At 38.7% G+C, this 24,280-nt stretch overlaps 1 protein-coding gene across 3 annotated transcripts in view; it reads right to left on the bottom strand.

Moving 5' to 3' along the window:
• The window catches only part of LRRC7 (leucine rich repeat containing 7), a 204,679-nt gene that overhangs the window by 97,980 nt on the left and 82,419 nt on the right, over window positions 1-24,280 (bottom strand). For all 3 annotated transcript variants that reach the window (XM_075002503.1, XM_075002504.1, XM_075002505.1), the window contains exons 6-9: window positions 18,728-18,791; window positions 13,679-13,753; window positions 8,164-8,308; window positions 3,121-3,193 (exon numbers count right to left, since the gene is read on the bottom strand). In XM_075002503.1, the coding sequence (XP_074858604.1) occupies window positions 3,121-3,193; window positions 8,164-8,308; window positions 13,679-13,753; window positions 18,728-18,791 (357 nt within the window). The remainder of the gene's footprint in view (window positions 1-3,120; window positions 3,194-8,163; window positions 8,309-13,678; window positions 13,754-18,727; window positions 18,792-24,280) is intronic.

Genomic DNA, 24,280 nt, shown 5'->3' with positions numbered 1-24,280 from the left:
ACCATTTAACTATTTTGAATGCTTTCCACATTGTCAAATATATTGCTTTCAACTACAACACAGAATACAAATAATTTTATATTTATTTTTATCAGAAATATTTGCACTGTAAAAAAACAAAAACAATTCAATTGCCATATTGCAAGTACTGTTGTGCAATGTTTTTATAAGATGAATTTACAAATGTAGAATTATGTTTAAAAAACTTGCACTGAAAAATAAAACTGTGTAAAACTTTGGAGCCTACAAGTCCACTCAGTCCTACTTCTTGTTCACCCAGTCTCTAAGACAAACAGATTTGCATACATTTGCAGGACATAATGGCTACGTCTATATGTGCACGCTACATCGAAATAGCTTATTTCGATGTAGCAACATCAAAATAGTCTATTTCGATGAATAACGTCTACACGTCCTCCAGGGCTGGCAACGTCGACGTTCAACTTCGACATTGGGCAGCACCACATCAAAATAGGTGCTGCGAGGGAACGTCTACACGCCAAAGTAGCACGCATCGAAATAAGGGTGCCAGGAACAGCTGCAGACAGGGTCACAGGGCGGACTCAACAGCAAGCTGTTCCCTTAAAGGGCCCCTCCCAGACACACTTGCACTAAACAGCACAAGATCCACAGAGCCGACAACTGGCTGCAGACCCTGTGCATACAGCATGGATCCCCAGCTGCAGCAGCAGCAGCCAGAAGCCCTGGGCTAAGGGCTGTTGCACACGGTGACCATAGAGCCCCGCAGGGGCTGGAGAGAGAGCGTCTCTCAACCCCTCAGCTGATGGCCACCATGGCGGACCCCGCTATTTCGATGTTGCGGGACACGGATCGGCTACACGTGCCCTACTTCAATGTTCAACTTCGAAGTAGGGCGCTATTCCCATCCCCTCATGGGGTTAACGACTTCGACGTCTCGCTGCCTAACGTCGATTTCAACTTCAAAATAGCGCCCAACACGTGTAGCCGTGATGGGCGCTATTTCGAAGTTGGTGCCGCTACTTCGAAGTAGCGTGCACGTGTAGACACGGCCAATGCTGCCTGCTTCTTGTTTACTATGTCACCTGAGAGAGAGAACAAGCATTCACATGACACTGTTGAAGCCAGCATCACAAGATATTTACGCGCCAAATGCCCTAAAGAGTCATATGTCCATTAGTGCTTCGACCACCATTTCAGAGGACATACACCCATGCTAATGACTGGCACTGTTCCATTACCATCCAAAATAGTGTGGACTGATGCATGTTCATTTTTTCAGTCTCTGAATCAGATGCCATCTGTACCAGGTTGATTTTTTGTGCTTTGGTTCTATAGTTTTCTCATCAGTGTGTTGCTCTCTTAAGACTTTTGAAAGTTATGCTCTACAACTTCCTCTTCTTAAACTCTTGTACTCTGAGTGGAATATAGGTCATCTAAAAGTCTCCTCCACTTCACTCTGTCTCAGAACAAAATTTCTAGCTGCCAACTCCTCCCAAGACTTCTGTAGTTGTGGGTTTCTTTTTAGATGTTTCTGTAACTTTTGTTTTTTATGCATAGGGTTGTTAACCCTGTTACCTTGGGAAAGGTGATCACAATTTGTCTGTTCTTTATCCTTTGACCTGTCCAGTTTGGGTGACCCGTCCAGGAGCTGTAGCTCCTGCTGGCATAGCTCTTGGGGTCATTGAGCCATACAAGCCACCATGACAATGAATGGACCATGGGGCGGATGCTCTATAACTAGTTCCTTTGAAATCACTTCAGACCTTGGTAGAGTGCTGTAGCTATCTTTAGAAATCTCACATTTAGTATGTTCTTCGGATTTTGTCAGATCTGTATGAAAGCGTTCTTAAAAAAAAAAAAGACATGCTGGGTCATCATCCAACACTGCCATAACATGAAATAGAATGTGCATAAAAGAGAGCCAGAGAAATACAATTCTTTCCCAAGGAGCACAGTCAAAAATTTAATTTAGCTTTTATTTTTAACAAGTGTCAACAGCATGGAAGCCTGCCCTGGAAAAGATGGCCAAAGCATATAGGGGGCCCTAAAAACATTTAGCATATTTGGCACATAAATACCTTACAATGCCAGCTACAAAAATCACCAAGCGTCTCACTCTCGGGTGACATTACAGATAACATTATCTCCCACAAATGTCAACAAATTGGTTTGTCTTTGTGATTGGCCAAAGAAGAAGGACTGAATGGATCTGTAGGTTCTAAAGTTTTACCTTGTTTTGTGTTTGAGTGCAGTTACATAAAAAATATAAAATAACATAAACAAAGCCTGCATTTGTAAGGAGCACTTTCATGATCAAGAGTTTGCACTAGAGTACCTGTGTAAGGTGAAATGAAAAATACTGTGTCTTCTATAGCTTTAAGAATGCAAATAATTTTAATAAAATAATATAAAGTTACCACTGTACATTTCACATTCTGTGTTGTAACTGAAATCAATATATTTGAAAATGTAGAAATACATCCAAAATATTAAACAAATTTTACTTGGTATTTCACATTTAACAGTGAAATTCAAACCACAGTTCATCACAATTTTTACCACAAATACTACTTCTGTTAAAATATGCACAGTAGCAGTCTATATGAAAAGCAGGTGAATCTTTTCACCCTTTAAAGAGAGATTTGCACTTATGTTGAATTTTGTAATGAATTTCAGCTTTAACTTCACAATAAACCCAAGACTAAATCAAACAAGGACTACAAACTCCAGTAAAACTGTCAGACTATATTTCATCAAAGCCCAGATAAATTCTCATACAAATACACAGTTAAGGAGTTACTGCAGGACACTGCTACAAGATTGCACATTGTGCAATATGTACCTATGAGATGGTCATTGTTTTTGTTTTCTGTAGTCCTTCAGCTTTAAAAATTCTAAGCAGTGTTCATGTGTGTAAAGTTTGTAACTCCACTGACTTCAGTGGAGTTGTTACCAATTTACTTTGGTATACAGAAGATGAGAGTTAGGTCCATATTCTTCAATTAGTTCTCTTTTCAGTAAGTCCTCTTACTTTTGTCTTTTTTAAAACACGTCCTTTTCCACAATACATATGGAAAAGCAACGGAGATTTCCCCTAATATTAGAGATGCTGGAAAATAAAAAAATCCTTCTACTTACTTTCCAATTGCATTGGGCAGTACTGTAAGTTGATTGTCATCTACTTTTAGGGTTGTAAGTCTTTTCATCAATCCTACAAAACAGATAGGTATTTTAAATGACAGATATGTGGCAGAAAAGAGCAAGGGAAAAAAAACATTCCTTGTAATGATTTTTTCCATATATTTCCATGACCTGTTTCTTTCCTTAAATAAACAAAGATGTTTATACTAAATTAATTTAGGTTCTAATTCAGCACAGCTCTAAGTCTATACTTACATCCCAATGAAGTTAATGGAAATAAAATTTATGCTTAAACATGTGCTTAACTATTATTGTGAATAAGGGTGACTAAAAACATGCTGAAGTATTTTCCTGAATCAGTGCCCCAGGGAAAATATGTGCTAGATTATAGAAAATAAGTTTTTTCTTTTATATATGTTGAAGGTATAATCTATCTCCTATTATTCTATGGACTTTGTTAGGAGCTGATTATGCCTGAGGGCTTTGTAGTCTGTTTTAAGTAGGTACTGTGGCACACGTTTTATACCTCCAGTCCTGAATGCCTATGTGGCACATGCTTAGCTTCAATTAAGAATGGAAGGCTTAAAGTTAAGCACATGCACAAATGTATGCAGGACTGGTGATTAACTGTGGATTTAGGTACTGTATCAGCTAGCACTTGCCTGTTTGGAAGCACAGTCCTAACAAAGTGAGGTTTGGTGTGTGGTTACACACTTTGCTGAATCAGGGCAAGACATGGAAAGAAATTATGAAAATCTAATACAATAAAAATTATCTTTTTCTATATAAATTTCATTTTAAAAATAAAATATTTCCATATATTTAACTGAAAGTGGCCTTAATTCAGCTAAACTCTTAAGCATGGGCTGAAAGTTAAACATATGTTTAAGTGTTTCACTGAATTGGGGCCAATACTTGCAGTTGGCACTTAAAATTAAATTGTATTTGACATGTCTAAACTTTGTATTATCAAATAAAATTGCTGAATGTGCATAAAAATGAACACAGATAATGAAGACTCAGCTTGAATTTCCTGTCAGTTACATATCTTGTCTAGAATAGACTTTATCATAAAGCAATTTTTCTATGTATATTTTATATTCTGCTAAAAACACCACAGATCATGTAGATTCAACAGCTCAGAATATTTTTAAATATTGAAAAATACAGTAAGATTGTCAAGTAACAGAAAAAAATAATTCTTTAGAGATATATGCAGATTTGATTTTTAAGTATTCATAATTTTAGAAATACTAGTAAGTCCATTAGAAAACTGTATGCAAACCAAATAGTCAAAAAAAGAAAATAAAATATTTGGACCCCATGTCATATCCATGTATATTGGTGCATTCCCACTGCAACACTGTATCAGAGCAGGATCTGTCCCTTAGATTTTAAAGCAACTAGTACAATATATATAAATGGACTGTCATACACCCTATCAAAGTTACATCAGATGAACTTAAACAATAACATTTTTAACTGTAAAAGTAGAGATGATTTAGCCACCCTATGGTCCATTCCTTGCCGTGGTGAGTTGGTTTGTGTCTCTCAATGACCCAGACAGCTATGCCAGTGGAGAGCTACGGCTCCTGGAAGGGACATCCAAAGTGGACAGGTCAAAGAGTAGAGCTCAGACAAATTTGGATCACCTCTCCCTGAGGTAAGGCTTAGGGTCAACAACCCTATCCGTAAAAAAACAAAAGTTACAGAACCATCTACAAAGAAACCTACCGTAAGTCTTGGGAGGAGCTGGCAATCCACACAGATTGAGTATGAAATGTGATAAGGAAAGCTGAAGGAATGCTGCCCCACAGATGACCCCTCTTTTGTCCAGGACAACCACCCAGTTTGGTATGTAGAACATTCGGACAATGTATCAAGTGGGGAAGACAGCACAGATTGCAACAGAGATGAAACAGTATAAACGTGCAGTTTTGGGCTTGTGTGAGACAAGATGGACAAAATCTAGGCAGCTAAGCTTGGCAACAGCTGAAACCCTCATCTATTTAGGACTTGAAAAAGAGGGCGCACCACATGCAGAAGCCATGGGATTGATGTTATCAAGAGAGGCATCTGGTGCTTTAATGGAGAGGACAGAAGTATTGTCATGCATCATCACAGCCAGATTGTACATCAAAGTGTGGAAGATACTGATTGTGCAATGTCACACACCAACCAACGATGCAGCTGAGGAATATAAAACAGACTTCTATGAGAAACTACAAAGTGTTGTGAACCAGAAAAAATAGAAGCATATCTTGATTTTGATGGGTGACTTCAGTGTAAAAGTTGGAAGCATAAACATAGGCAGAGAACCAGGGGGGAAAAAAAGAGTTAGGCAACATGAATGAAAATGGAGAGTGCCTCAGTGACTTTTGTTCCTTTAATGGATTGGTGATAGGTGGCAGTGTTTTTCAACACCAAATGATTCATAAGGTCACTTGGGTTTCACCAAATCACCAGTCAGAAAACCAGACTGATCACATCCGTACCAGCAGTTCTTTCAGAAGATTAATCCAGGACATCCATGCTAGAAGAGGAGCAGATGTAGGTTCAGACCACCATTTGGTCATGATAAAGGTCAAGTTCAAGATCAAGAGGTACAACACAAAAATGACCACACTGGGACTGAGATTCAACACAGAGCAGCTGAAGGATATAGAGACAACAGCTGGTTTCCAAGTGGAGCTGTCCAACAGATATGCACTTCTGACAAACTTCTTCCTGAAAGATGGTACTATGGAACAAAATTGGGAACACACCAAAACAGCATGGAAAGAGACCTGTGAAAAAACATTGGGAAAGAGGAAAAAGGTGTCACAAAGAATGAATCACAGCAGAAACTGAGAAAAGTGAAGGAAGGAGAGGACAGAAAAGTAGCAGTAAACAACAGCAAAAACAAGAGCAGCCAAGGTGGAGCTCTGAGACTGTATTCAGAAGCCAAGAGAAAATTTAAAAAGGGTATAAAACATGACAAGAAGAATTTTGTGGAAAACCTTGCACAACAAGTGGAACACACTGCAGGACAGAGAACTTGAAAGAACTGTATGACATCACACAGAAGCTAGCAAGTTACGGCATATAGTGGGTCAGCCAGTATGGGATAAGGAGGGACATGTATTAACAAACCCAAGTGAGCAGCTCATTAGGTGGAAGGAACACTTTGAAGAGCTACTGAACCAACCTGCCCACATGGAACCTCCTGATTTATCACCTGCAAATATACCTCTGCAAATTAACAGCAATAGACCTACAAAAGAAGAAATCAAAAAAGCCATTGGCCATCTGAAAAGTGGAAAAGCAGCTGGTTCAGACAACATCCCTACAGAAGCAATCAAGGCAGGTAGTGAGACATCAGTCAACATGATGGATAATCTATTTGAGAAAATTTGGGACACTGAGGAGATCCCACAAGACTGGAAACATGGTTACCTTGTCAAGCTTCCAAAGAAAGGCAACCTGAAGGAATGTAAGAACTGGAGGGGCATCATGTTATGGTCTATTCCAGGAAAAGTATTCAATAGGATTCTCTTGGAGATAATGAAGAAAGAAATTGGTAGGCAGTTCAGGGACAAACAGGCCAGCTTCTGAAGTGAGAGATTTTGTACTGGCCAAAGAGCAACTCTCAGAGTGATTACAGAACAGTAACACGAGTGGAACTCCCTGCCTGCCCCCCGCCCCCATATATAACCTTCATAGACTTCAAAAAAGCCTTCAACAGCATTGATAAAGACACTTTGTGGAAACTGCTGCAACTCCATGGCCTCCCATCCAAAATTAACCTCAACCATTCGACATATGAATCTTTGACATGCCAGGTTGTTCACAATGGTGTCTTGACTGACTCCTTCAGCATACTCTCAGGAATGCAACAAGGAGTCCTACTGTCACCTTTCCTGTTCTTGATCACAATGGACTGGACTATGAACAGGACAACAGATGGCCATTAATTGGCCATTCAGTGGACACTTTTCAAATAGCTAGAGGACACTGATTTTGCTGACATTGTCAACCTTCCTTTCACACAGACATGAAAGCATGGAAGGAGAGGTCACAACTCCAGATAAAACTGCCTCAGTGACTGGACTGAACATTTACAAGGGAAAGACCAAGACAATGAGGATCAGTCAGTCTAATAACAATACTGTCACACTGGGAGGGAATGACCTGGAACATGTGGAGCATTTCACCTACTTGAGGAGTATTTATTGGTAGAGATGGAGGAACAGACAAGGATATCAGTGGCAGGATAGGGAAAGCAACAGCTGCATTCAAGACTCTTCATCTTATACGGAGTTCACAAATAATATGTGCAAAGACGAAACTGTGGATCTTCAATACAAATGTGAAGGGTGTGCTCTTGTATGCATACAAGATCTGGCATACTAAAAAGTCTTCAAATCACAAGCTACAGACACTCATGAACAGATGCCTGATGTACATCCTTCACATCAAATGGCAAGACTTGGTCACAAATGAAGAGCTTTGGAACAGAGCAGGACAAGAACCATTTGATGTTCAAATCAAGAGAAGAAAGTGGGGAAGTCTAGGCCACACACTCAGAAAACCATCATCCAGCATAATCCATCAATGTCTCAAACAGAACCTGCAAGGAAAATACAAAAGAGGAAGACCTCGTACAATGTGGAGATCTACTTAGATTGAAGGACAACTGGTGTACTCCTGGAGTCAGCTAGAAGTTTTGTGCCAAGACAGAATAAAGCAGAGGAGACTTGTACATGACCTATGCTTCACTCAGAATACAAGGATTTAAGTCAAGTAAGTCACGAGATGATCTAGAATAGAACAGGAGATCTTGGTTTCTTCAAACACAGGTGAAGTTTGCATCTAGATGCAGATTCTGATCCCATCTTTGCAATTTGAACCAGAGCACCGAATGTAAACAACTCTTGAATTTGGTGTAATTTATGTTCAGGTCTTGACTCTGGTTTGGTTCCTCAGGCCCATCTCTGCAGCTGAGATATAAATAATACCTACAAATGCAAAAGATCAGCAATTGGTATATACTCTTCTCACCTAGCGAGTCTGGCAGTTGTTGTAACATATTGGATGACAATAGGAGATCTTCAAGCGATTCACATCCTGATATGTCCAAGTCAATCGTTTCTATCCTGTTTTTTGACATATCCAGGTACACCAGCTGCTTTAACTTCCCTATAGACTTAATGACATGGTATAAACAGGGTTAGCTGAGCAAATACCTGTTTCATAAGAACCTCTAATGTTTCACATAAACATACAGCAGTGGCCCAGACTTATCTTTTACTATCTGAACTTGTTTTTACCCACATTGCTGTTGCTTCAATAAAATAAATCTGATCTGAGCACCAATCGGTTCAGAGAACTGCAAAATGAATGGTTGACACCTGAGAAATATGGAAACAATGAATGTTATTTCTAAAAACATATGCGATTATCTAAAACCTAATAAAATGGTGTCCATCAGCATTAAAAATCTTTAAAATCTGAAATAGTTTTTGGCAACTGGAAAAATCTACTATTGCTTGTTTTTTGTTGTACCATACTAATCTATTCCACACAAAAAAATAATTAAAAAAAAATAAAAAATGGTCATTGGCTCTTCAATTAGGTACCAGTCCTAGGAATTCTTACTCACACAATCAGTCTATATTTATGTGAGGGCATGCCTACATTCAAAACACTGCAGCTGCACCAGTGTTGTGATTCAGTGTACATATTTATTATAGCCATGGCTGGGATTCCACCATCACAGTATTTAATCCATCTCCTCAAGAGGTGGAAGCTAGGTTTATGGATCAGTTCTTCCATCAGCCTAGCACTGTATCCACTGGAGATTTAGACAGATATAATTTCACCTCCCAGAAGTGTGATTTTTTCACACTCTAGAAAGCCATAGTAAGTTTTCAGTGTAGAGCACTGCTAGATATCCTTGATCTTAGAGAGCCTAAGTATGTGAATAAGACTTTCTAGGGGTCATGGGTGTGGCCAAATTTCCCATTAAGTTTGTTGACAGCCATGAGTCCTGGCTCTCAGTGTTCTGTGCTGTTATTTAGCTGTAATTTAACCCTAAATGTCTTCTAAGAGCCCAGCAACCAGTGGAAGTGTTGGTAATGTGCTAGATAATATTGACCTCCCGTGGTACAGCAAATACTCTTGTTCGGCAACAGTCAGGGCCTGCGGTGCTGGATGAGAGCAGTTCAACCAGTACAGTGTTTCAGCTTCAGCACTGCCATCGGTGACCAATTTGGTTACGCTAAGGAATTATGTTGCATTCTGGGCTCTCACTCAAAATCTACTTAACATTTCAGCATTAGTAGCCTAGGCTGAATCAGGTATTTAGTACTAGCTAAAAAAGCTGTAATCCTAGTAAAAATGCCAATTATAATTTTAAGATGAATCCATTACAAACCACATCGGACAAATAAAATGTAACATTTAAAAAGAAAATTATTTTTGGTCTGTTTGAATAGCATTGGTACCTTGTTCTTGATGTGCAAGTTCACCTGGAAAAATTAACATAAGCAGTGCTCATGATTTCTCCTAAGTTTATATATATTGAATGTGAAGATAGAATAAGAATCTTAATAAAGTACGCAGAGGTGACCCTATGGTAGTGACAAGATAGAACTACATAAATATTGAGAGATAATGCAGCACAGTAACATTAAAATGAACAACAGCGTGGATGTAATCTATAGTAATTATGTTCTTACTTCAAAATTAAATAAGGGAATTAAAAGTCATGCTTAAATACAAAACAGCTACCACCTTGACTGCCTTATGGACATCTGTGAAGGACATGGGAGCTGCCTGTAATACCTTATGAATGATATATGTTTGACTTTTTTTGTTTCTGTGTTGTTTGCTTTATGATTATAAATAGTAAATTCAAACAGAGATTTCATCCAGATATGTAGGAAAAGGGATGATACTTTCAGTTGTATCAGTATTTGAAGAACTTTTATGTTAGTTCTTAAATTACAGATGTGAAAGTTGGGAATTTAAAGAATAATAAAAAGTTATTACAGTACTTTAAATTGTGGCTTTAGAGAATAATCCTGAAAATATCATGGTTAGAACAAGTAATCAACAAAAAAGTATTGCAGATAATAGAAACTCAGCAAATGCTTGCCAGATACTGTATGAAAAGAACAATTTGAGTACAGGGCACATTTTAAGAGGTTCAGTAAATGCATGTTTATGGGCCCTGGATGAGACAATGATATAAAACGAACACAAGGCAGAAAAAGAAAAACTTGGATGGACAATGTTATATGAGTGGACCAAATGATTATTCATCTACAAAAAGATTAGCAGAGCATTGCACAGAATGGCTATTTGTAAACCTCCAGTAACATATAAGAAGAAAGGAGAATGTAGGTATCGCTCATGTTTTTAAATTTTACCACAGGCCATGCAGAGTTACAGGAGGGGGAAAGCAGGTGGGAAAAAAGTTGTTATGCTTTTTTCCTAGTCTTGAGATTAAACAATAGTTTTGAATCATTGTGTTCACCATTGGTCACAGCTTCCTAAGGGAAAACTTAAGATGTCAGATGCAGTCAAGCCTGCTGTTGAATCACAGATGGCACACAGGGAAGTGTAGTTTTGTCCCTGGTCTACAAGTGGGAAAACTATAGGATTCTTCCCTGGCACAGGTAAAAGGTTGATTGCTGAGGAAGGAGCACTTGGAGAGACCAATAATAAGGTGCAAAGAGCCCTGAACTATGACTGCATCTTATTGGATTATTATCCATCAACAGAGATTTTGCATATTGCACTGAAACTGCCAGAATTCGCCACTGTCAGAAAGAGGATAAGGAGTATGTAAGCCATTGGACTAATCTGTTGTGGCAATTCTCATGCCCCTAAGTAAGTGAAACAAATTATATGGCAAAAATGAAAAAATATCTCTGTGAGTTTGGAGATAAATTTATCTCAACATAAACCTGTAGATTTCTAGTAATTTTCTAAAAAGTACATACAATATGTGTATTAGCTAGCAATTCAGTTCTGAACTAGAAATTATTCTAAGCAATGAGGTTAATTGTCCTCGGAATAGAGTCCTCCCTGTAATGACCTCCCTGTACATTAACCAGTGGTGGCTACTGTCTAGGTTGTTGGAAAAAGGGTGTGCTCCTTTAAGGGCTGCTGCAGACCAAGTGAGCTTGGGGACACTGATCCAATTCTCCCAGGTAACAAGAAGACAGGAGGAATTAGATAGGTCCACAACGGTGCAGGAAAATCAACCTTATACCTGAAGCAGCAACCTCACTCCCTCCTATGGAAGTGGTGAAATACCAGATTTTGTCAGGATCCACTCTGGGCACTAGTCGGTCTTTTCTCAGAGCACTGGGTAGGAATCTATCCCTCACTGCCAGAATGATCCAGGTGAAGCAAGTAATTTTTTTTTTAAAACAAAAAAACTTTCCCATGCAGGTTCATGGGAGGAGCAGGACTGAGTTGGGGAAAGCATGAAATGTGAGTTAGGCTATGTCACAATTCATTATGTAAATATGGCGCACTATGCATACTCTGTTGAGAAGGGATACAATGATCACATGAAATGGATTGCGAAGGATTTAAAGACATATTTGTTAAAGGAATAGAAATGTGTGGACTCAGGGAGCTAAAGTCCCCCCTCCTTGATAGCCCACTCAACCCTCATGTGGGGGGAGGAGAGGCGGGGGTGGTATCTGTATGGTGAGGTCCTAGCAGCTGGTTGGACTACAAGAGAGGGCTGATAGAAGCCATCTGGGTTGATATTGAAATGATTATAGAACTCTCTCTGTTGCATACTTTACCTCCCAGATACTCACAGACACATAAGAATAAAGTTGCAGCCTAAATAAACCACACCCAGTGTTTCCTGTTTAAGCAGAAAACTCTTATTTCCAAGTAACTCAGCTTTGCAACTGTCCAGCTGTTCCTAGGGTGGGTGGGCTGAGTAAAGAAGTGTGAGCAAAGCGCTGCTCCCCATGTCTGGAACACCATCATCACTACTCATTGTCTCTCACATGGTACCCCCAACAGAACCATTAAAGTAACTGGATCCTACAGTCACAGTTATTCTCAGAGCTGCTGCAGAGTGAGTGATGGCTTGGCCTGTGATACAGAGGAAGCAATATTCTAAAAATCCCTGTTTCTATTCCACCTTTAAGTTCCATTTTAGAGCTGTTTGCTGAGATTCTCTTCCCTGCACATACAATTCAAATGGGATGAAATACAATTGAGAATGAAACACCACTCCTCTCACTGGAACATCTACAACGCACTGCATTCATTGTGCTCCTGATGGCCATATTGGCTATGTCTACACTAGCCAAAAACTTCGAAGTGGCCATGCAAATGGCCATTTCAAAGTTTACTAATGAAGCGCTGAAATGCATATTCAGTGCCTCATTAGCATGCGGGCAGCCGCGGCACTTTGAAATTGACGTGGCTTGCTGCCGCGCGGCTCATCCAAATTGGGCTCCTTTTCGAAAGGACCCCGGCTACTTTGAAGTCCCCCTAATAAGGGGTCCTTTCGAAAAGGAGCCCCATCTGGGTGAGCCACGCGGCGGCCAGCCGCATCAATTTCGAAGTGCCGCAGCCACCCGCATGCTAATGAGGTGCTGAATATGTATTAGTAAATGGCAATTTCGAAGTTTTTGGCTAGTGTAGAAACGGCCATAAAGACCATCTGACTGCACCTAACGGAGGCTCTCTGGAGGAGAGTGAGATATCTGCAGGCACTGCACAGATTAGTGGTGTGAGCGTGTGCTAGACTGTGAATACAGATAAGGCCAGAATTTGGTTTCATGGGTACATTGTTTGAATAAGAAACATGCAAGCAACATTTCATTCTCCAGACGCTATGCTTTGTAAAGTATCCACACCCCAACAAAGCACAGAGTGAATTATGAGGTGATTATATACAACCCATGAATGATTCTTCTTGTTTATCAGGATGCATGAAGGATTCTTTGAACATACTCTCTAGTTGCCTATGAAATCATTCACAGGAGTCTGACCACTAAATGAATTGGACTAGATAGAATTAGAGTTGTTATTCTTCAGAAGGGGCAGCATGGAAGACCTGCTGAGGTGTTCCAGTAGTAACTGAAGAGAAGGTTTTTTACCCCAGCAGCCAGCCTCTCGGGTAGTGCAACTGACAGTGCTCACAAGCTTCCGTGGCCCATCTGTTATAGAAGTTATTTTCAGCCTAATCAAATTCAGATGTATCAACATCCACTTCCCTGCCATCTGACAGGAAAACACACATAGCTTAAGAAAATGACAATTTACAAATGCATGAAAAAATAAGGTAATTTCCATATGTTGAAACAAGATTCAACAGAACTATACAATGCTAAAATAGAGCAATATTTCCTCATTTCAATATTACTATGTGATAATGCAACATTTTAAAATGTCTTGTTCTATTTCACAGTACATTCTAAGACTGAGGTCTCCATATCTGTAATAAAATGAAAATTATCTGTATGTAAACACATGCAAACACAATTATTCATTATAACTTATAAGAATTGCATATTATAAATGTCCATACCCCAGGCAGTATCTGAAGTGAATTATTATCCATCCACAATTCCTTTAGGTTTTGTATTTGTTCCAGAACTTCAGGCTACAGAAAAAATAAATAATATAATCAACACGTTCATTAATGCTGTATTGTTTCAGATGGTTTCCCTGTCCCTATTCCTTTTCTATAAATCTATTGATTATCCACATCAGTGATTTTTTTTGTTTTTTTTCAAAATTTTCCATAAGGAAAACCAAAAAGAAATATTTGCTTTGGATCAGTTGAATATGATAACAGAATATTTTGTTTCATTGACCTGACCAGAAGTGCTTGACTGCATTGCCGTATCAGTGCACTGCTTTATGGAAGCTGTCATTTAGAGCCTGGTGTTTCTCTCCAGCCTCTCCAGCCTTACTACTAGCTGCCCCATCTTAGATTTAGTTTAACTTTTATTGTCCATACTTACGCAACCAACCAAAAACAGTTTCTCAGTCCACTCTTTTCCTCTCAGGCTCTTAAGACCTCCCTTCCCAGGGTACTCTGGCACTCCTGCTTCCTGCATCTGTCTATTTCTTTTTTCTACTCACCCTCCCTCAGTCAGTTCCTTCTTATGGCCAGAATTTCCAATCAGTGAAAATTTTAAAATTATAATTTCTGTTCCTATTTGGGACCAAAACCAAACATCAAAATGTCGGACTTTCCCATGTGATGGCAATTCTGAATTTTGCTCATTTCTAGTAATATGAAGTTTATGTGTTGAATGTAGACCTTTGGTGGGGAGGGATGTCAATGAAATTTCTTCACACCGACTGGTTTTTACAAATGTTTTCTACACACATATTTCAATAATATAAATTAACATTAATTTGCTTTGTGATGTAAAATTCTTTAAACATCAGAATCAATATTTTTAACCTCTGGAACTTTGAGCAAAAGACATACACAATCCACTTTTTTGTTTGCTAGAGACCCATTTATGTAGTGTTTGAAAAGGCTGGTTTTATCTGAAAATGGGTGGAAAGTTTGGGTAGTTATAGTCTTGCTTCATCAAGATAAGGACATGGGCATGCTAATGGATGGTGTTAAAATCAGTTTATTTGGAAGTTTTGTTTTTATAAAATTACAGTAAAGGCCACTTTAATCAAACATGAGGGACCTGATCAATGGCAGTCTTTCCATTTTCTTCCATGGGATTTGTATCCAGTCAAGAATGAGGAACCTTGATAACTACTTGATAACCTTGATAACCACTGGATAGGCAAACAGTGGAGAAACAGTGAAGAACTCATCCATAAAGAGCAATCTGTGACAGCAGTGGAACTAGCATGAAATGGTTTTCAAAGAAGAAACTCTCATTTCCATGAATAATGCTAGATGATTACAACAATCAAAACTTCTCTCAGTCCTGCAACTTCTCTTCTCCTGTACACTTTTGTACAATTATTATTACTTTAAAATGTCTGATCATACATCAAAAATAAAATTGCCACATACTCTCTTTATATTTTAAGCCTTTTTCCATATCTGTGATTCTGAAGATATTATACCTGGTAGGAACTTTCTTCTTTGAAAACCTCCTCCTGTTTGTGATTTATACAATTATGCAGAAGCACACACTTTCCATAGTAGTGACCTGTAATGTCACTAATGCTTCAGAATTAGTTTTAACATAATATGCTTGCTGGTCAAAATGGATGGTTTGTACTATCAACAATAGGCACAAACAACTAAATATACAGATGTACAACTAGATTTCTCTAATGAGGATTTACCTAGATTTATAATTCATGACAATCTTTACTTCACATTCAGTTCCTCAGAAATTATTTATCATAGAAGAAATGAGTCAAATTCTATTCTATTATGCCCTTGAAATTAATGGATTTTTCATACACCATCAGAACTTCTGATATAAAGTCCTGATTTTGCTTTTATTCATTGCATTACATGCATAAAATTTTCCCTCAATCATAAATTTTCACCGTATCTATCCTATCAAGAGGTCCACTTCTGCCTTCTGAAATAAAGTACTGATCTTTCACACTATAATTCTAATATCTATTTTGCTACACATAATCCAAATAAAGAAGTAATTCTGTGTGCCTCTTTGGACTTTCTGGAAAGACCCTGCATATCCTAATCAACTGCAAATTCAAAATGTTTTTTTTGAAGAAAATTAAATCTTACTTTTCAAATAAAAAGCAGTTTAAGCTTAGACTGTTCCTGGATTTCTATGCTATCTCACAGATATGCTATTGATGAGCTAGCCACAGTAAACCTAACTCTGTACACAAGGGATGCAAAGGGATACACAAGGGATGCCCCAAAATTTTGGTACATGCACACATGCTATTTTATAAAGGCCTAGATTATGACAGAGATCTCTGACAGATGAAAGTCTGACAGAGGATGAGGCAGCAGTGGTACAACGTGACCTTCACCTGTCTTATATTTATGTCACCATTACAAAATGTTGAATAATTTATTATTCATCAGCTCATTCAGAAGATATTTTTTAATTTATGTAATTTAATATTTTAGAAGCCTGATACTGATGACCAAACTGAACTTGTTAACTGTTAAATATTAATGATTATTTAAACAAGGTCACTTGCATGCTAGCTGCTTGACACACGCTATACCAGTCCACATATGTCATATATAAAAGGTCGTAATTTTAGGTATTAGTGTGATGGTACTATAGAAATACCTAAGACACACTGAGAGAAAGAAGGGACTTAATACCTGATAAATGTGCTGGATTAATGTACTTTATAGGTGAAATCATCTATTTATCCACAGATCACAAAAAAGATCATTTTCTCTTTCCTTATATTGCCCTATAAAAGGGCCTCATGCCTGATATTAAATCACTCCTTTGCCTCTTTATTGTATCTGAATACAATTTTCAAAGACACCTAGGTAACTTAGGTGTTCAAGTCCCATTCCTAAAAATGACTCATTGAAAGTCAATGGGACTTAGGAACCTACGTCATGTTAGTGTTTTTCAAAAAATTACTCTCTTGCTAGTACATAATGCTGTGTCTACACTATGAGATAAATTCAAATTTAATGCAGTTACCTCAGAATTACCACATTACTGATTTCACTGTAAATACCATTAGCTCTGTTTAGGGAGCACTAATATTGAAATCACATTATCATTGGTTCCTGATGGGCATAGTGTCAAGCTCAAATTCAAAAGTTCAATTAAAGGCCAGCATGGAAGTGTCATGTCTTAAAACCAAATTTATTAGCTCCAGAGGTGTCCCATATGTAACCCACAATGCCCCTCAGTGCTCTGCTCTGGCCCCTGCTCTCCAGGTGAGCAGGAATTAGGTAACAGGAAGACTGCGAATTTCAAATCAGGACCAGGAAGCCTATGGCTGTGGGCTCATGTTTGGATGAGAGCCTGAGACGTATCTTTCTTTCTTTACTATTAGTGCTGTGAGTGCAACTACCCATTACCAATAGCCCCTGCACTCAGTTTGTGGTTCTGTCTCTACATTTGGTATTTTCTTCTGTGCTGCCTAGCACCAACTGCTGCCCTGCCCCACCACATGGCAACAAGGCTGTTGTGGGGGTTTGTGCTTGCATAAGAGGCTGACAAACTTCTCCTCAGCAGTCTACATTTGTGCACAAGCTCCCCTCCCACCCCCACAGGCACCATGGGGTTGGGATCTTTCCTGCACTCAGCCAAATCACATGGGTAGCTCCCGACCCAATAAAGGGATGTGCGGGCCGTCCAGTGCTGACCGTGTTTGCCAAGAAGCACCACGTCCTGGTTTGTGCACAGTTAGGATTCGAAGGATAGGAAGGATATTTGGGGTCTTGATGCCACTAGGGGGAAGTCTTTCCTGGTGGCTAAGATAATTCAGGGGGACTACTTCAACTACAACATTTCAACCGGCTCTGCAGCCACAAACCACAGCCCCCTCCCAAAAATATTTTCAGGGGCTTGCTGTCCATGGCAGACACCTGCTGCTTTGATATCTGCGTTATAAAATCTTTTTCCTAATATTTCCTATCTTTCTTCATGTTGTGACCCCCCAAAAACGGGGTGGAGAGCCAGTTGGGATTCGTGTTTCTGTTGTAAGCTCTGTGTATGATATTTCACTGCCTTCACCTGTGTTGACAATATCTGTAATGAAGAGGGAAGACAAAAATAATTTTTTCTAGACTTTTCTATCCTTGTTCTTCTAACTTTGAGATACAGTCTGTCCCTGTGTTATTTCAGGGATCGGATGCAATCATGGGACTGGTGACGCTCAGTGGCTGGCCAGCTGAGAACACAGCCTGTGCACAGAAGCCTTATAGTACACTGGAAAGCCCACAAGCCTCCCTTCAGCAATTCTCTTTTTTCAAAAATTTTACTATTATCTGTTTCTTCAAGCTTTTCAGGATCCCTGTGTTACTTACGTGATTGCATCCAATCCCTGAGAGAGGGGACAGTCAATGGAGGGCCAGTTGAGAATTACGTTATGGAAGAGATCTCTACTAACTTTTTTACCATTTCTGTGGATGCCCTACTTTTCCTTTCTTCCAATGGGAAAAATGGACATTTGCTTATCATGGGAGGGGAATGAGGGAAATGCATTTTGGGAAGATGATATCAAAGACCAGCGAGCATACCCAGAATGTTATGGGGATGAGGGAACTGTGGGATAGATTCCCATAATGCACTACTGCAACAGTCAATGTTTGCCAGTTGAGTGTGGCAGCAATAAGTCTATTTTGTGAGGCATATGTGGGGAGGTCAGGATAGTCAAAAACAAATTTATAAATTACAGAGTTACAAAACCGATATTAATAAATTTGATTTTATCTCGTAGTGTAGACACAGTCTGTGACTTTTAGTGCCAAATGTGGTGGTAGCTTTGGAGATATTAATACCTGTTTGGTGCAGCTGAAAGGTCCTATAACCCCTTTATCAATCCTCTGGGTTTTGGCAAATTCACTATTTTACTAATAAAAGTGCCAAGCACAAAAATGTATTTTGAGTTAAATATTTAATTCGCCATGTATAAAAGATCTAACACACACATACAAACCTTCTACTAAAGCATTTTTCCTTACCAGCTCAGAGAACTCATTATTGCCTAGGTCAAGCCTCTCCAGCTGCATCAGTTTGTGCATTGACCTGTAACAGACAAGGAAAATATCTAAGGTGAGAATTTTACCTTGAAATTCTAGGCCAAATTCTGCTGTTATACAACAGTAAGCCTGAGATAAGGCCATAGTCTTCTATGGATTCACACTGATACAAGAGCATAGTCTGTTTCAGATTTCACGTATATTTGCTTAAGTATCTGAAGCAAAAAATATTACCTCTAATACAAAGACAACTTCAAAAGGACCAATTAAACCCTGATATCATTTTACTGATTTAAACTGAGTCACTCCAAGGATGACGTTGACTCAAGTATTTTAAAAAGAATAAAAAAGTTATATCTATTTTCATAGTTCTAATGAAGTTTTATTTACACAACCTCCAAATGACTTAGGAGTTGTACAGAAAAAGTACAAAACGTGGTCTTGCCCCAAAGAGTTTGAAGTCTGATTTCAAACATAACACAACGAAACTGAAATTCATCCCTGCGCAGAGGAGCACCACAGCACCTACATAACAATTCCCACTTATACCCTATTTTGAGGGCTTATATTGGGCTGAAGTAATGCACAGGTCTAAGACTAGTCCTCTGCTCATGGGCAATTCTGGCCGTGGATATGTGTAACAAATACAAGGAGAAAATGAAGTGAGAAAATAAAGGTGAAACAGTAATAACTGTACTAGCTTACTCTGTTATTGCTCATTAACATTTACTGGCCATCTGAAACGTAACAGTTACACTCAAAAATAGTATTATGGATTTTTTCTGATTATCCTAAACAAATCAATATAAGTTCACAAGGTAAACTCTAGAAAGCTATGTCTAGACTGTGCCCCAACTCGAAATAAGATATGCAACTTGCACTACACCCATCTACACAGCACCAAGTCTACACAGCACCAAATTTCAAACTACAGCACTATGTCAAGGCATCCCTTGACTCTCCCTCAACAAGGAGTAGAGGGATGCCAAAATAGCGTGGCTGGAATTTGGAAAAAATACTTCAATATATGGGACACATTCTCTAGACGTAGAGTTACTATTTTGGGATACACTGGTGTCATGAAATAGCTCCGCAGCACAAACATAGACGAACACAGTTTAATTAAGTACTACACCAAGATCTAGTGACATTTACTCAAAGAGTGAAACTTGAAACCTAATTGATATTTAATGTAATTTTATAACAAAGATCAGCAAAGTTTAAGAGAAGATTTCCTGTGATTAGCCCTGTCCAAGAAATTAACTAAAATGAAAGGAGATGAAACAGCCTAAGGCATACAGGCTATGTCTACACTAGAAACATCCGTCTATAGAAGTTACTGTGGGAAGAGATGTGCCGATAAAACTTCTGTCAACAGATTGCATCTACACATAAAAGTAGGTTGATCTTTTGATCCGCTGTCAACAAAAGGGCCCCTGGAGCATCTACACAGCTTTTTTGTCGACAGTTCCTGTTGACAAAACGCATTTAGTGTGTAGATGCTCCGCTAGTTTTGTTGACAAAACCACAGTTTTATCTACAATACCCTCTAGCGTAGATGTAGCCATACAGTTTTAACAATCCCTTGATAAAGACCTGTTTTAATAGTGAAATAATATTCAAAGCCAAATTTGGTGGTCGTATGTCAACATATTGTGGAACCATCTTCATAATCTTACAAAGAAAGGGAGGTTTCTTCATTGAATGAAAGACACAACAAGAATTTAACATTCTTCATTTCATTTGAGGGACATTTTTCTAGGGATCAACAGAAAACTAGCACATCAACAAAATGGGGGAAAGTACTAAACAATTATTAGACCAGACTAGGTCTCTCTGTTATTCCATGGGTGCACTGACAAGTTTGGGAAAGCATAATGAGGTCCTGGTGCCTACAGGACACAAAAGCAATGTAAGACAGACATTTCTTCCCCTGAGCAGTCCCTGCCTAACAAGACACTCAAAAGGGATGCTGAAATCCCACACTTGTGTGTGAGGAAAACGTGATTTACTCCTTTATAGCAGACTTGCTCCCTTCAGGATGGTAAAGCTCTTGGCTGCACACACTAGAGCATGGTGTAGACATGGAACAGCAAAGCCCATAAAAAACAGCTCACCTTCTTTGGAATACCATAAAATACAACAAAAAATGAGGTATGCAGGTCAACCAATTTATGCCTCTTAATAATAGATCAGCTACAGTGCGTATTGTAGGACTGTCTGTCATGAGGAACCTTGATTTTCATCTGTGATTAATCACTATGTAACCATGAAAGACACCCTTGATCACCTTGTGCTTCAGCCAACGAAGCTGTAAATTATGAAAGGCAAGAAACTCACTAACAATTAACTGTTAGATTTGAGTTCATTTGTCTCAGTCCTGCATAAATAAGTGTAATTCCTTTCTTACCTGGGGGAAAAAAATCCTACTCTTACAAATTTCTACTATGTGCTACATTTCATTTTCTCCCTAGATACAGGTTACAAATGTCAATCAAATGTATATTTAAATTAAACTATCACAATTTCACAAAATCAGAAGGACTTGACATTGACGGAAAGCAGAGGAAGAAAGCATTTCAGGAATTTCATTTTCCAGTATTGAATGACAAATTTAGGCATATTCAGGATATGGAATTTAAAGCACCATTCTACACAACAAGTGGCTAGAAGAGGGCCATAGAAGGGTAAAAGAGATGATAAATATGCAACTGCTTTCACTGTCACAACATTCACACCGCTCCTTTAGTGTACTAGCTTAAGCCAATGTGAATCTGTCTACCTGTGCTTGTAAGAGCATCTCCCAAACTGATGTGCAGACCTACCCCAGGGAGCCAGGATTACAGGATTATTTTTTCGGGCAGAAAGTACAGTCACCCCAACCATAAACTTACTCTGTTAAAGTCATCTGAATTACACTTTTATGGACCAGGATACATATATGTGTAGGTACTGTAGAGTTTATAAGATCTCTAGTGAAAGTAGCAGTTTAATCTATGCACCCTTTGAACTGATATTAAATTCAAGATCAAAAGACAGCAAAAAACACAAAATCTTGGTACAAGATTTTCAACAAAAAGTAGGAAAATTGTTGAATCACTTATGACCAGCAGTATGAAAAGGAATCAAAGTTATTTTTGGTTATTGGTAGAAGCAGACAATAGGTTGGTAAGATCAGACTAACTCAGCTTCTCGTCACTGATGGCCACATCGACACCACTGTCTACAGGAAACCCACTGACTGCTACCCTTACTTAAATGCCTCCAGCTTCCATCCAGCACACACCACATGATCCATCGTTTATAGTCAAGCCCTTAGATACAATTGCATCTACTCTGATCCTACTAAAAGAGATCAAAAACTTCAAGACCTGTACCAAGCATTTATTAAACTTAATTACCCAGCAGGAGAAGTGAAAAAAAAAACAAAAACAACTGATAGGGCCAGACAAATACCCAGAAACCAGTTATTTCAAGATAGGCTCCAGAAGATCAATAACTGAACACCACTTAACATCATCGATTGCCCCCAGCTCAAACCCCTGCAATATATCATTAAAAACCTATAACCTATTCTATATCATGACGCTATACTCCAGAAGGCCCTAGGTGACAGGCCTGTCCTTTCCTATAGGCAACCTCCTAACCTAAGAAAGATTTTCACCAGCAATCACAGGCTACAACAAAGTAATACTAATGCTGGAACTTTTCCTTACAACAAACCCCACTGCCAACTTTGTCAGCATATCACTGGACCCAACCATGTTAATGACAAGATCAAAGGCATGTTCTTGTGCACTTCCAGCAACATTATATATGCCATTATGTGCCAACGATGCCCTGTCACTATGTACACTGGACAGACTGGGCAAAACCTTTGCCAGAGAATAAATGGACACAGAGCAGACATCAAGAAACTCAATACACATAAGCTGGTCAGTGAACACTTCAATGGAGTGGCCATTCTCTAAAAGACTTGAGAAGTTGTGTCCTAGAGCACAGAGAATTTAAAAACAGAATAGAGAGAGAAAATTGTGAACTGGAAATCATATTCAAATTTGACATATTAACACGTGGTATGAACAGGGATACCAATCACCTCATGCATTACAAGGACTGCTTCCCTTCCTTTGATGCTCATAATTATCTCAGGCAGGACACTTAATATCCCCTCTCCACCCATCCCCCTCCTTCAGTCCTATGTATTTGATTTGGCAGTTTTTACTGCCTTTTTTTTTTTTCGGTCCTCTCTACTTATGTCAGTCTGTACTGGAAATGAGATTGATCTGATGAAGTGGGTCTGTCCCATAGAAGCTCACCACTGAATAAATCATTCTGTTACTCTTTAAAGTGCCACATTTCTGCTGTTTTGTTTTGCTGGAGTACAGACTAACATGGCTACCTCTGTTACTATTCAGCTTCTTTTCACTCATTTCAAAGTTTCTATATGAGATTACGCTTTTCTCCATGTTACAGAGAGGTAATAGGAATTTTTAAGTGACACTTCAATCTTTCTCGTAATTATCTTTTACCTAATACCAACCTTACACACTCTGGGGATAATTTCACCATTTTTAACAAGGTTATCTGTTTATGTAACAACTCCCAACAGTGTAAACCAAAGGTAGCAAGTTAGCAACTGATGCAAAGCCCACTGCAGTCAATAGCAGTCTGTATGTTGACTTCAGAAGGCTTTGAATCAATCCATTAGCCTTTCCATATCTAAAGAGACTCTAAACCATTAGATTAGGAGCAGAGATTTGTTCTAAGATTATGATTTTTTAAAACTTTATATGGACTTTTAGGGAATCCTGTGTTTATTTGAAATTAATTCAAAAGTGACATGGCACCAAAAATGTTCTCATTTCAAATAAATTAATATTGATTTCTTATAGAACTTTCCTTTTATAATTACTAAATTATTTGCACATGTTTACATTGCATATGCAGTTAATCTTTTATAGTAAATACATGATTAAGGGTTTTGGAGTTTGTTACAGTGCAGTCCATAAATATTTGATAGAGAAAATTATTTTTATTCCAGTTTTATTAAATCTTTCAAAGAGGGAAAAATGGTTACTATCTTTCATTACTGTTATACTTTAAGATGTGTTCATCATGCCCATTCCATGTTAGATATATGAGCTAATCACATGCACTGGTGCTTTAGGTTTTCCCCTCAGTGGTATCCACAGAGGACTGGCTCTGGTATCCTCTGGAGTAGCATATATATGTGCCAGTATAAGGAGCACTTCTAGCTCTCTGCTCTGCCTCACTTCCTTCTTGACAGAACTCCAACAGGGTCATGGAATGGACATGAGCAACACATCTTGAAGAACAATAACTATGAAAGATTAGTAATCATCTTTTCTTCTCTGAGTGCTTGCTCATGTTAGATTACTTCCAAGCAGCAGCTCCAAAGGCAGTTAAGAGTTCATGGATGTATCAGTTGCAACAGACTTTTGCCAATGCCGGTGTCATCACTGGCTTGCTGGGTGATGGTATAGTGCAGTGTTTCTTACATTTTTTGAGACC

This window comes from Carettochelys insculpta, chromosome 9 (genome assembly GCF_033958435.1).
Source record: "Carettochelys insculpta isolate YL-2023 chromosome 9, ASM3395843v1, whole genome shotgun sequence".
Classification (NCBI taxonomy): domain Eukaryota; kingdom Metazoa; phylum Chordata; order Testudines; family Carettochelyidae; genus Carettochelys; species Carettochelys insculpta.
This window is presented reverse-complemented; position numbering and strand designations above follow the sequence as displayed.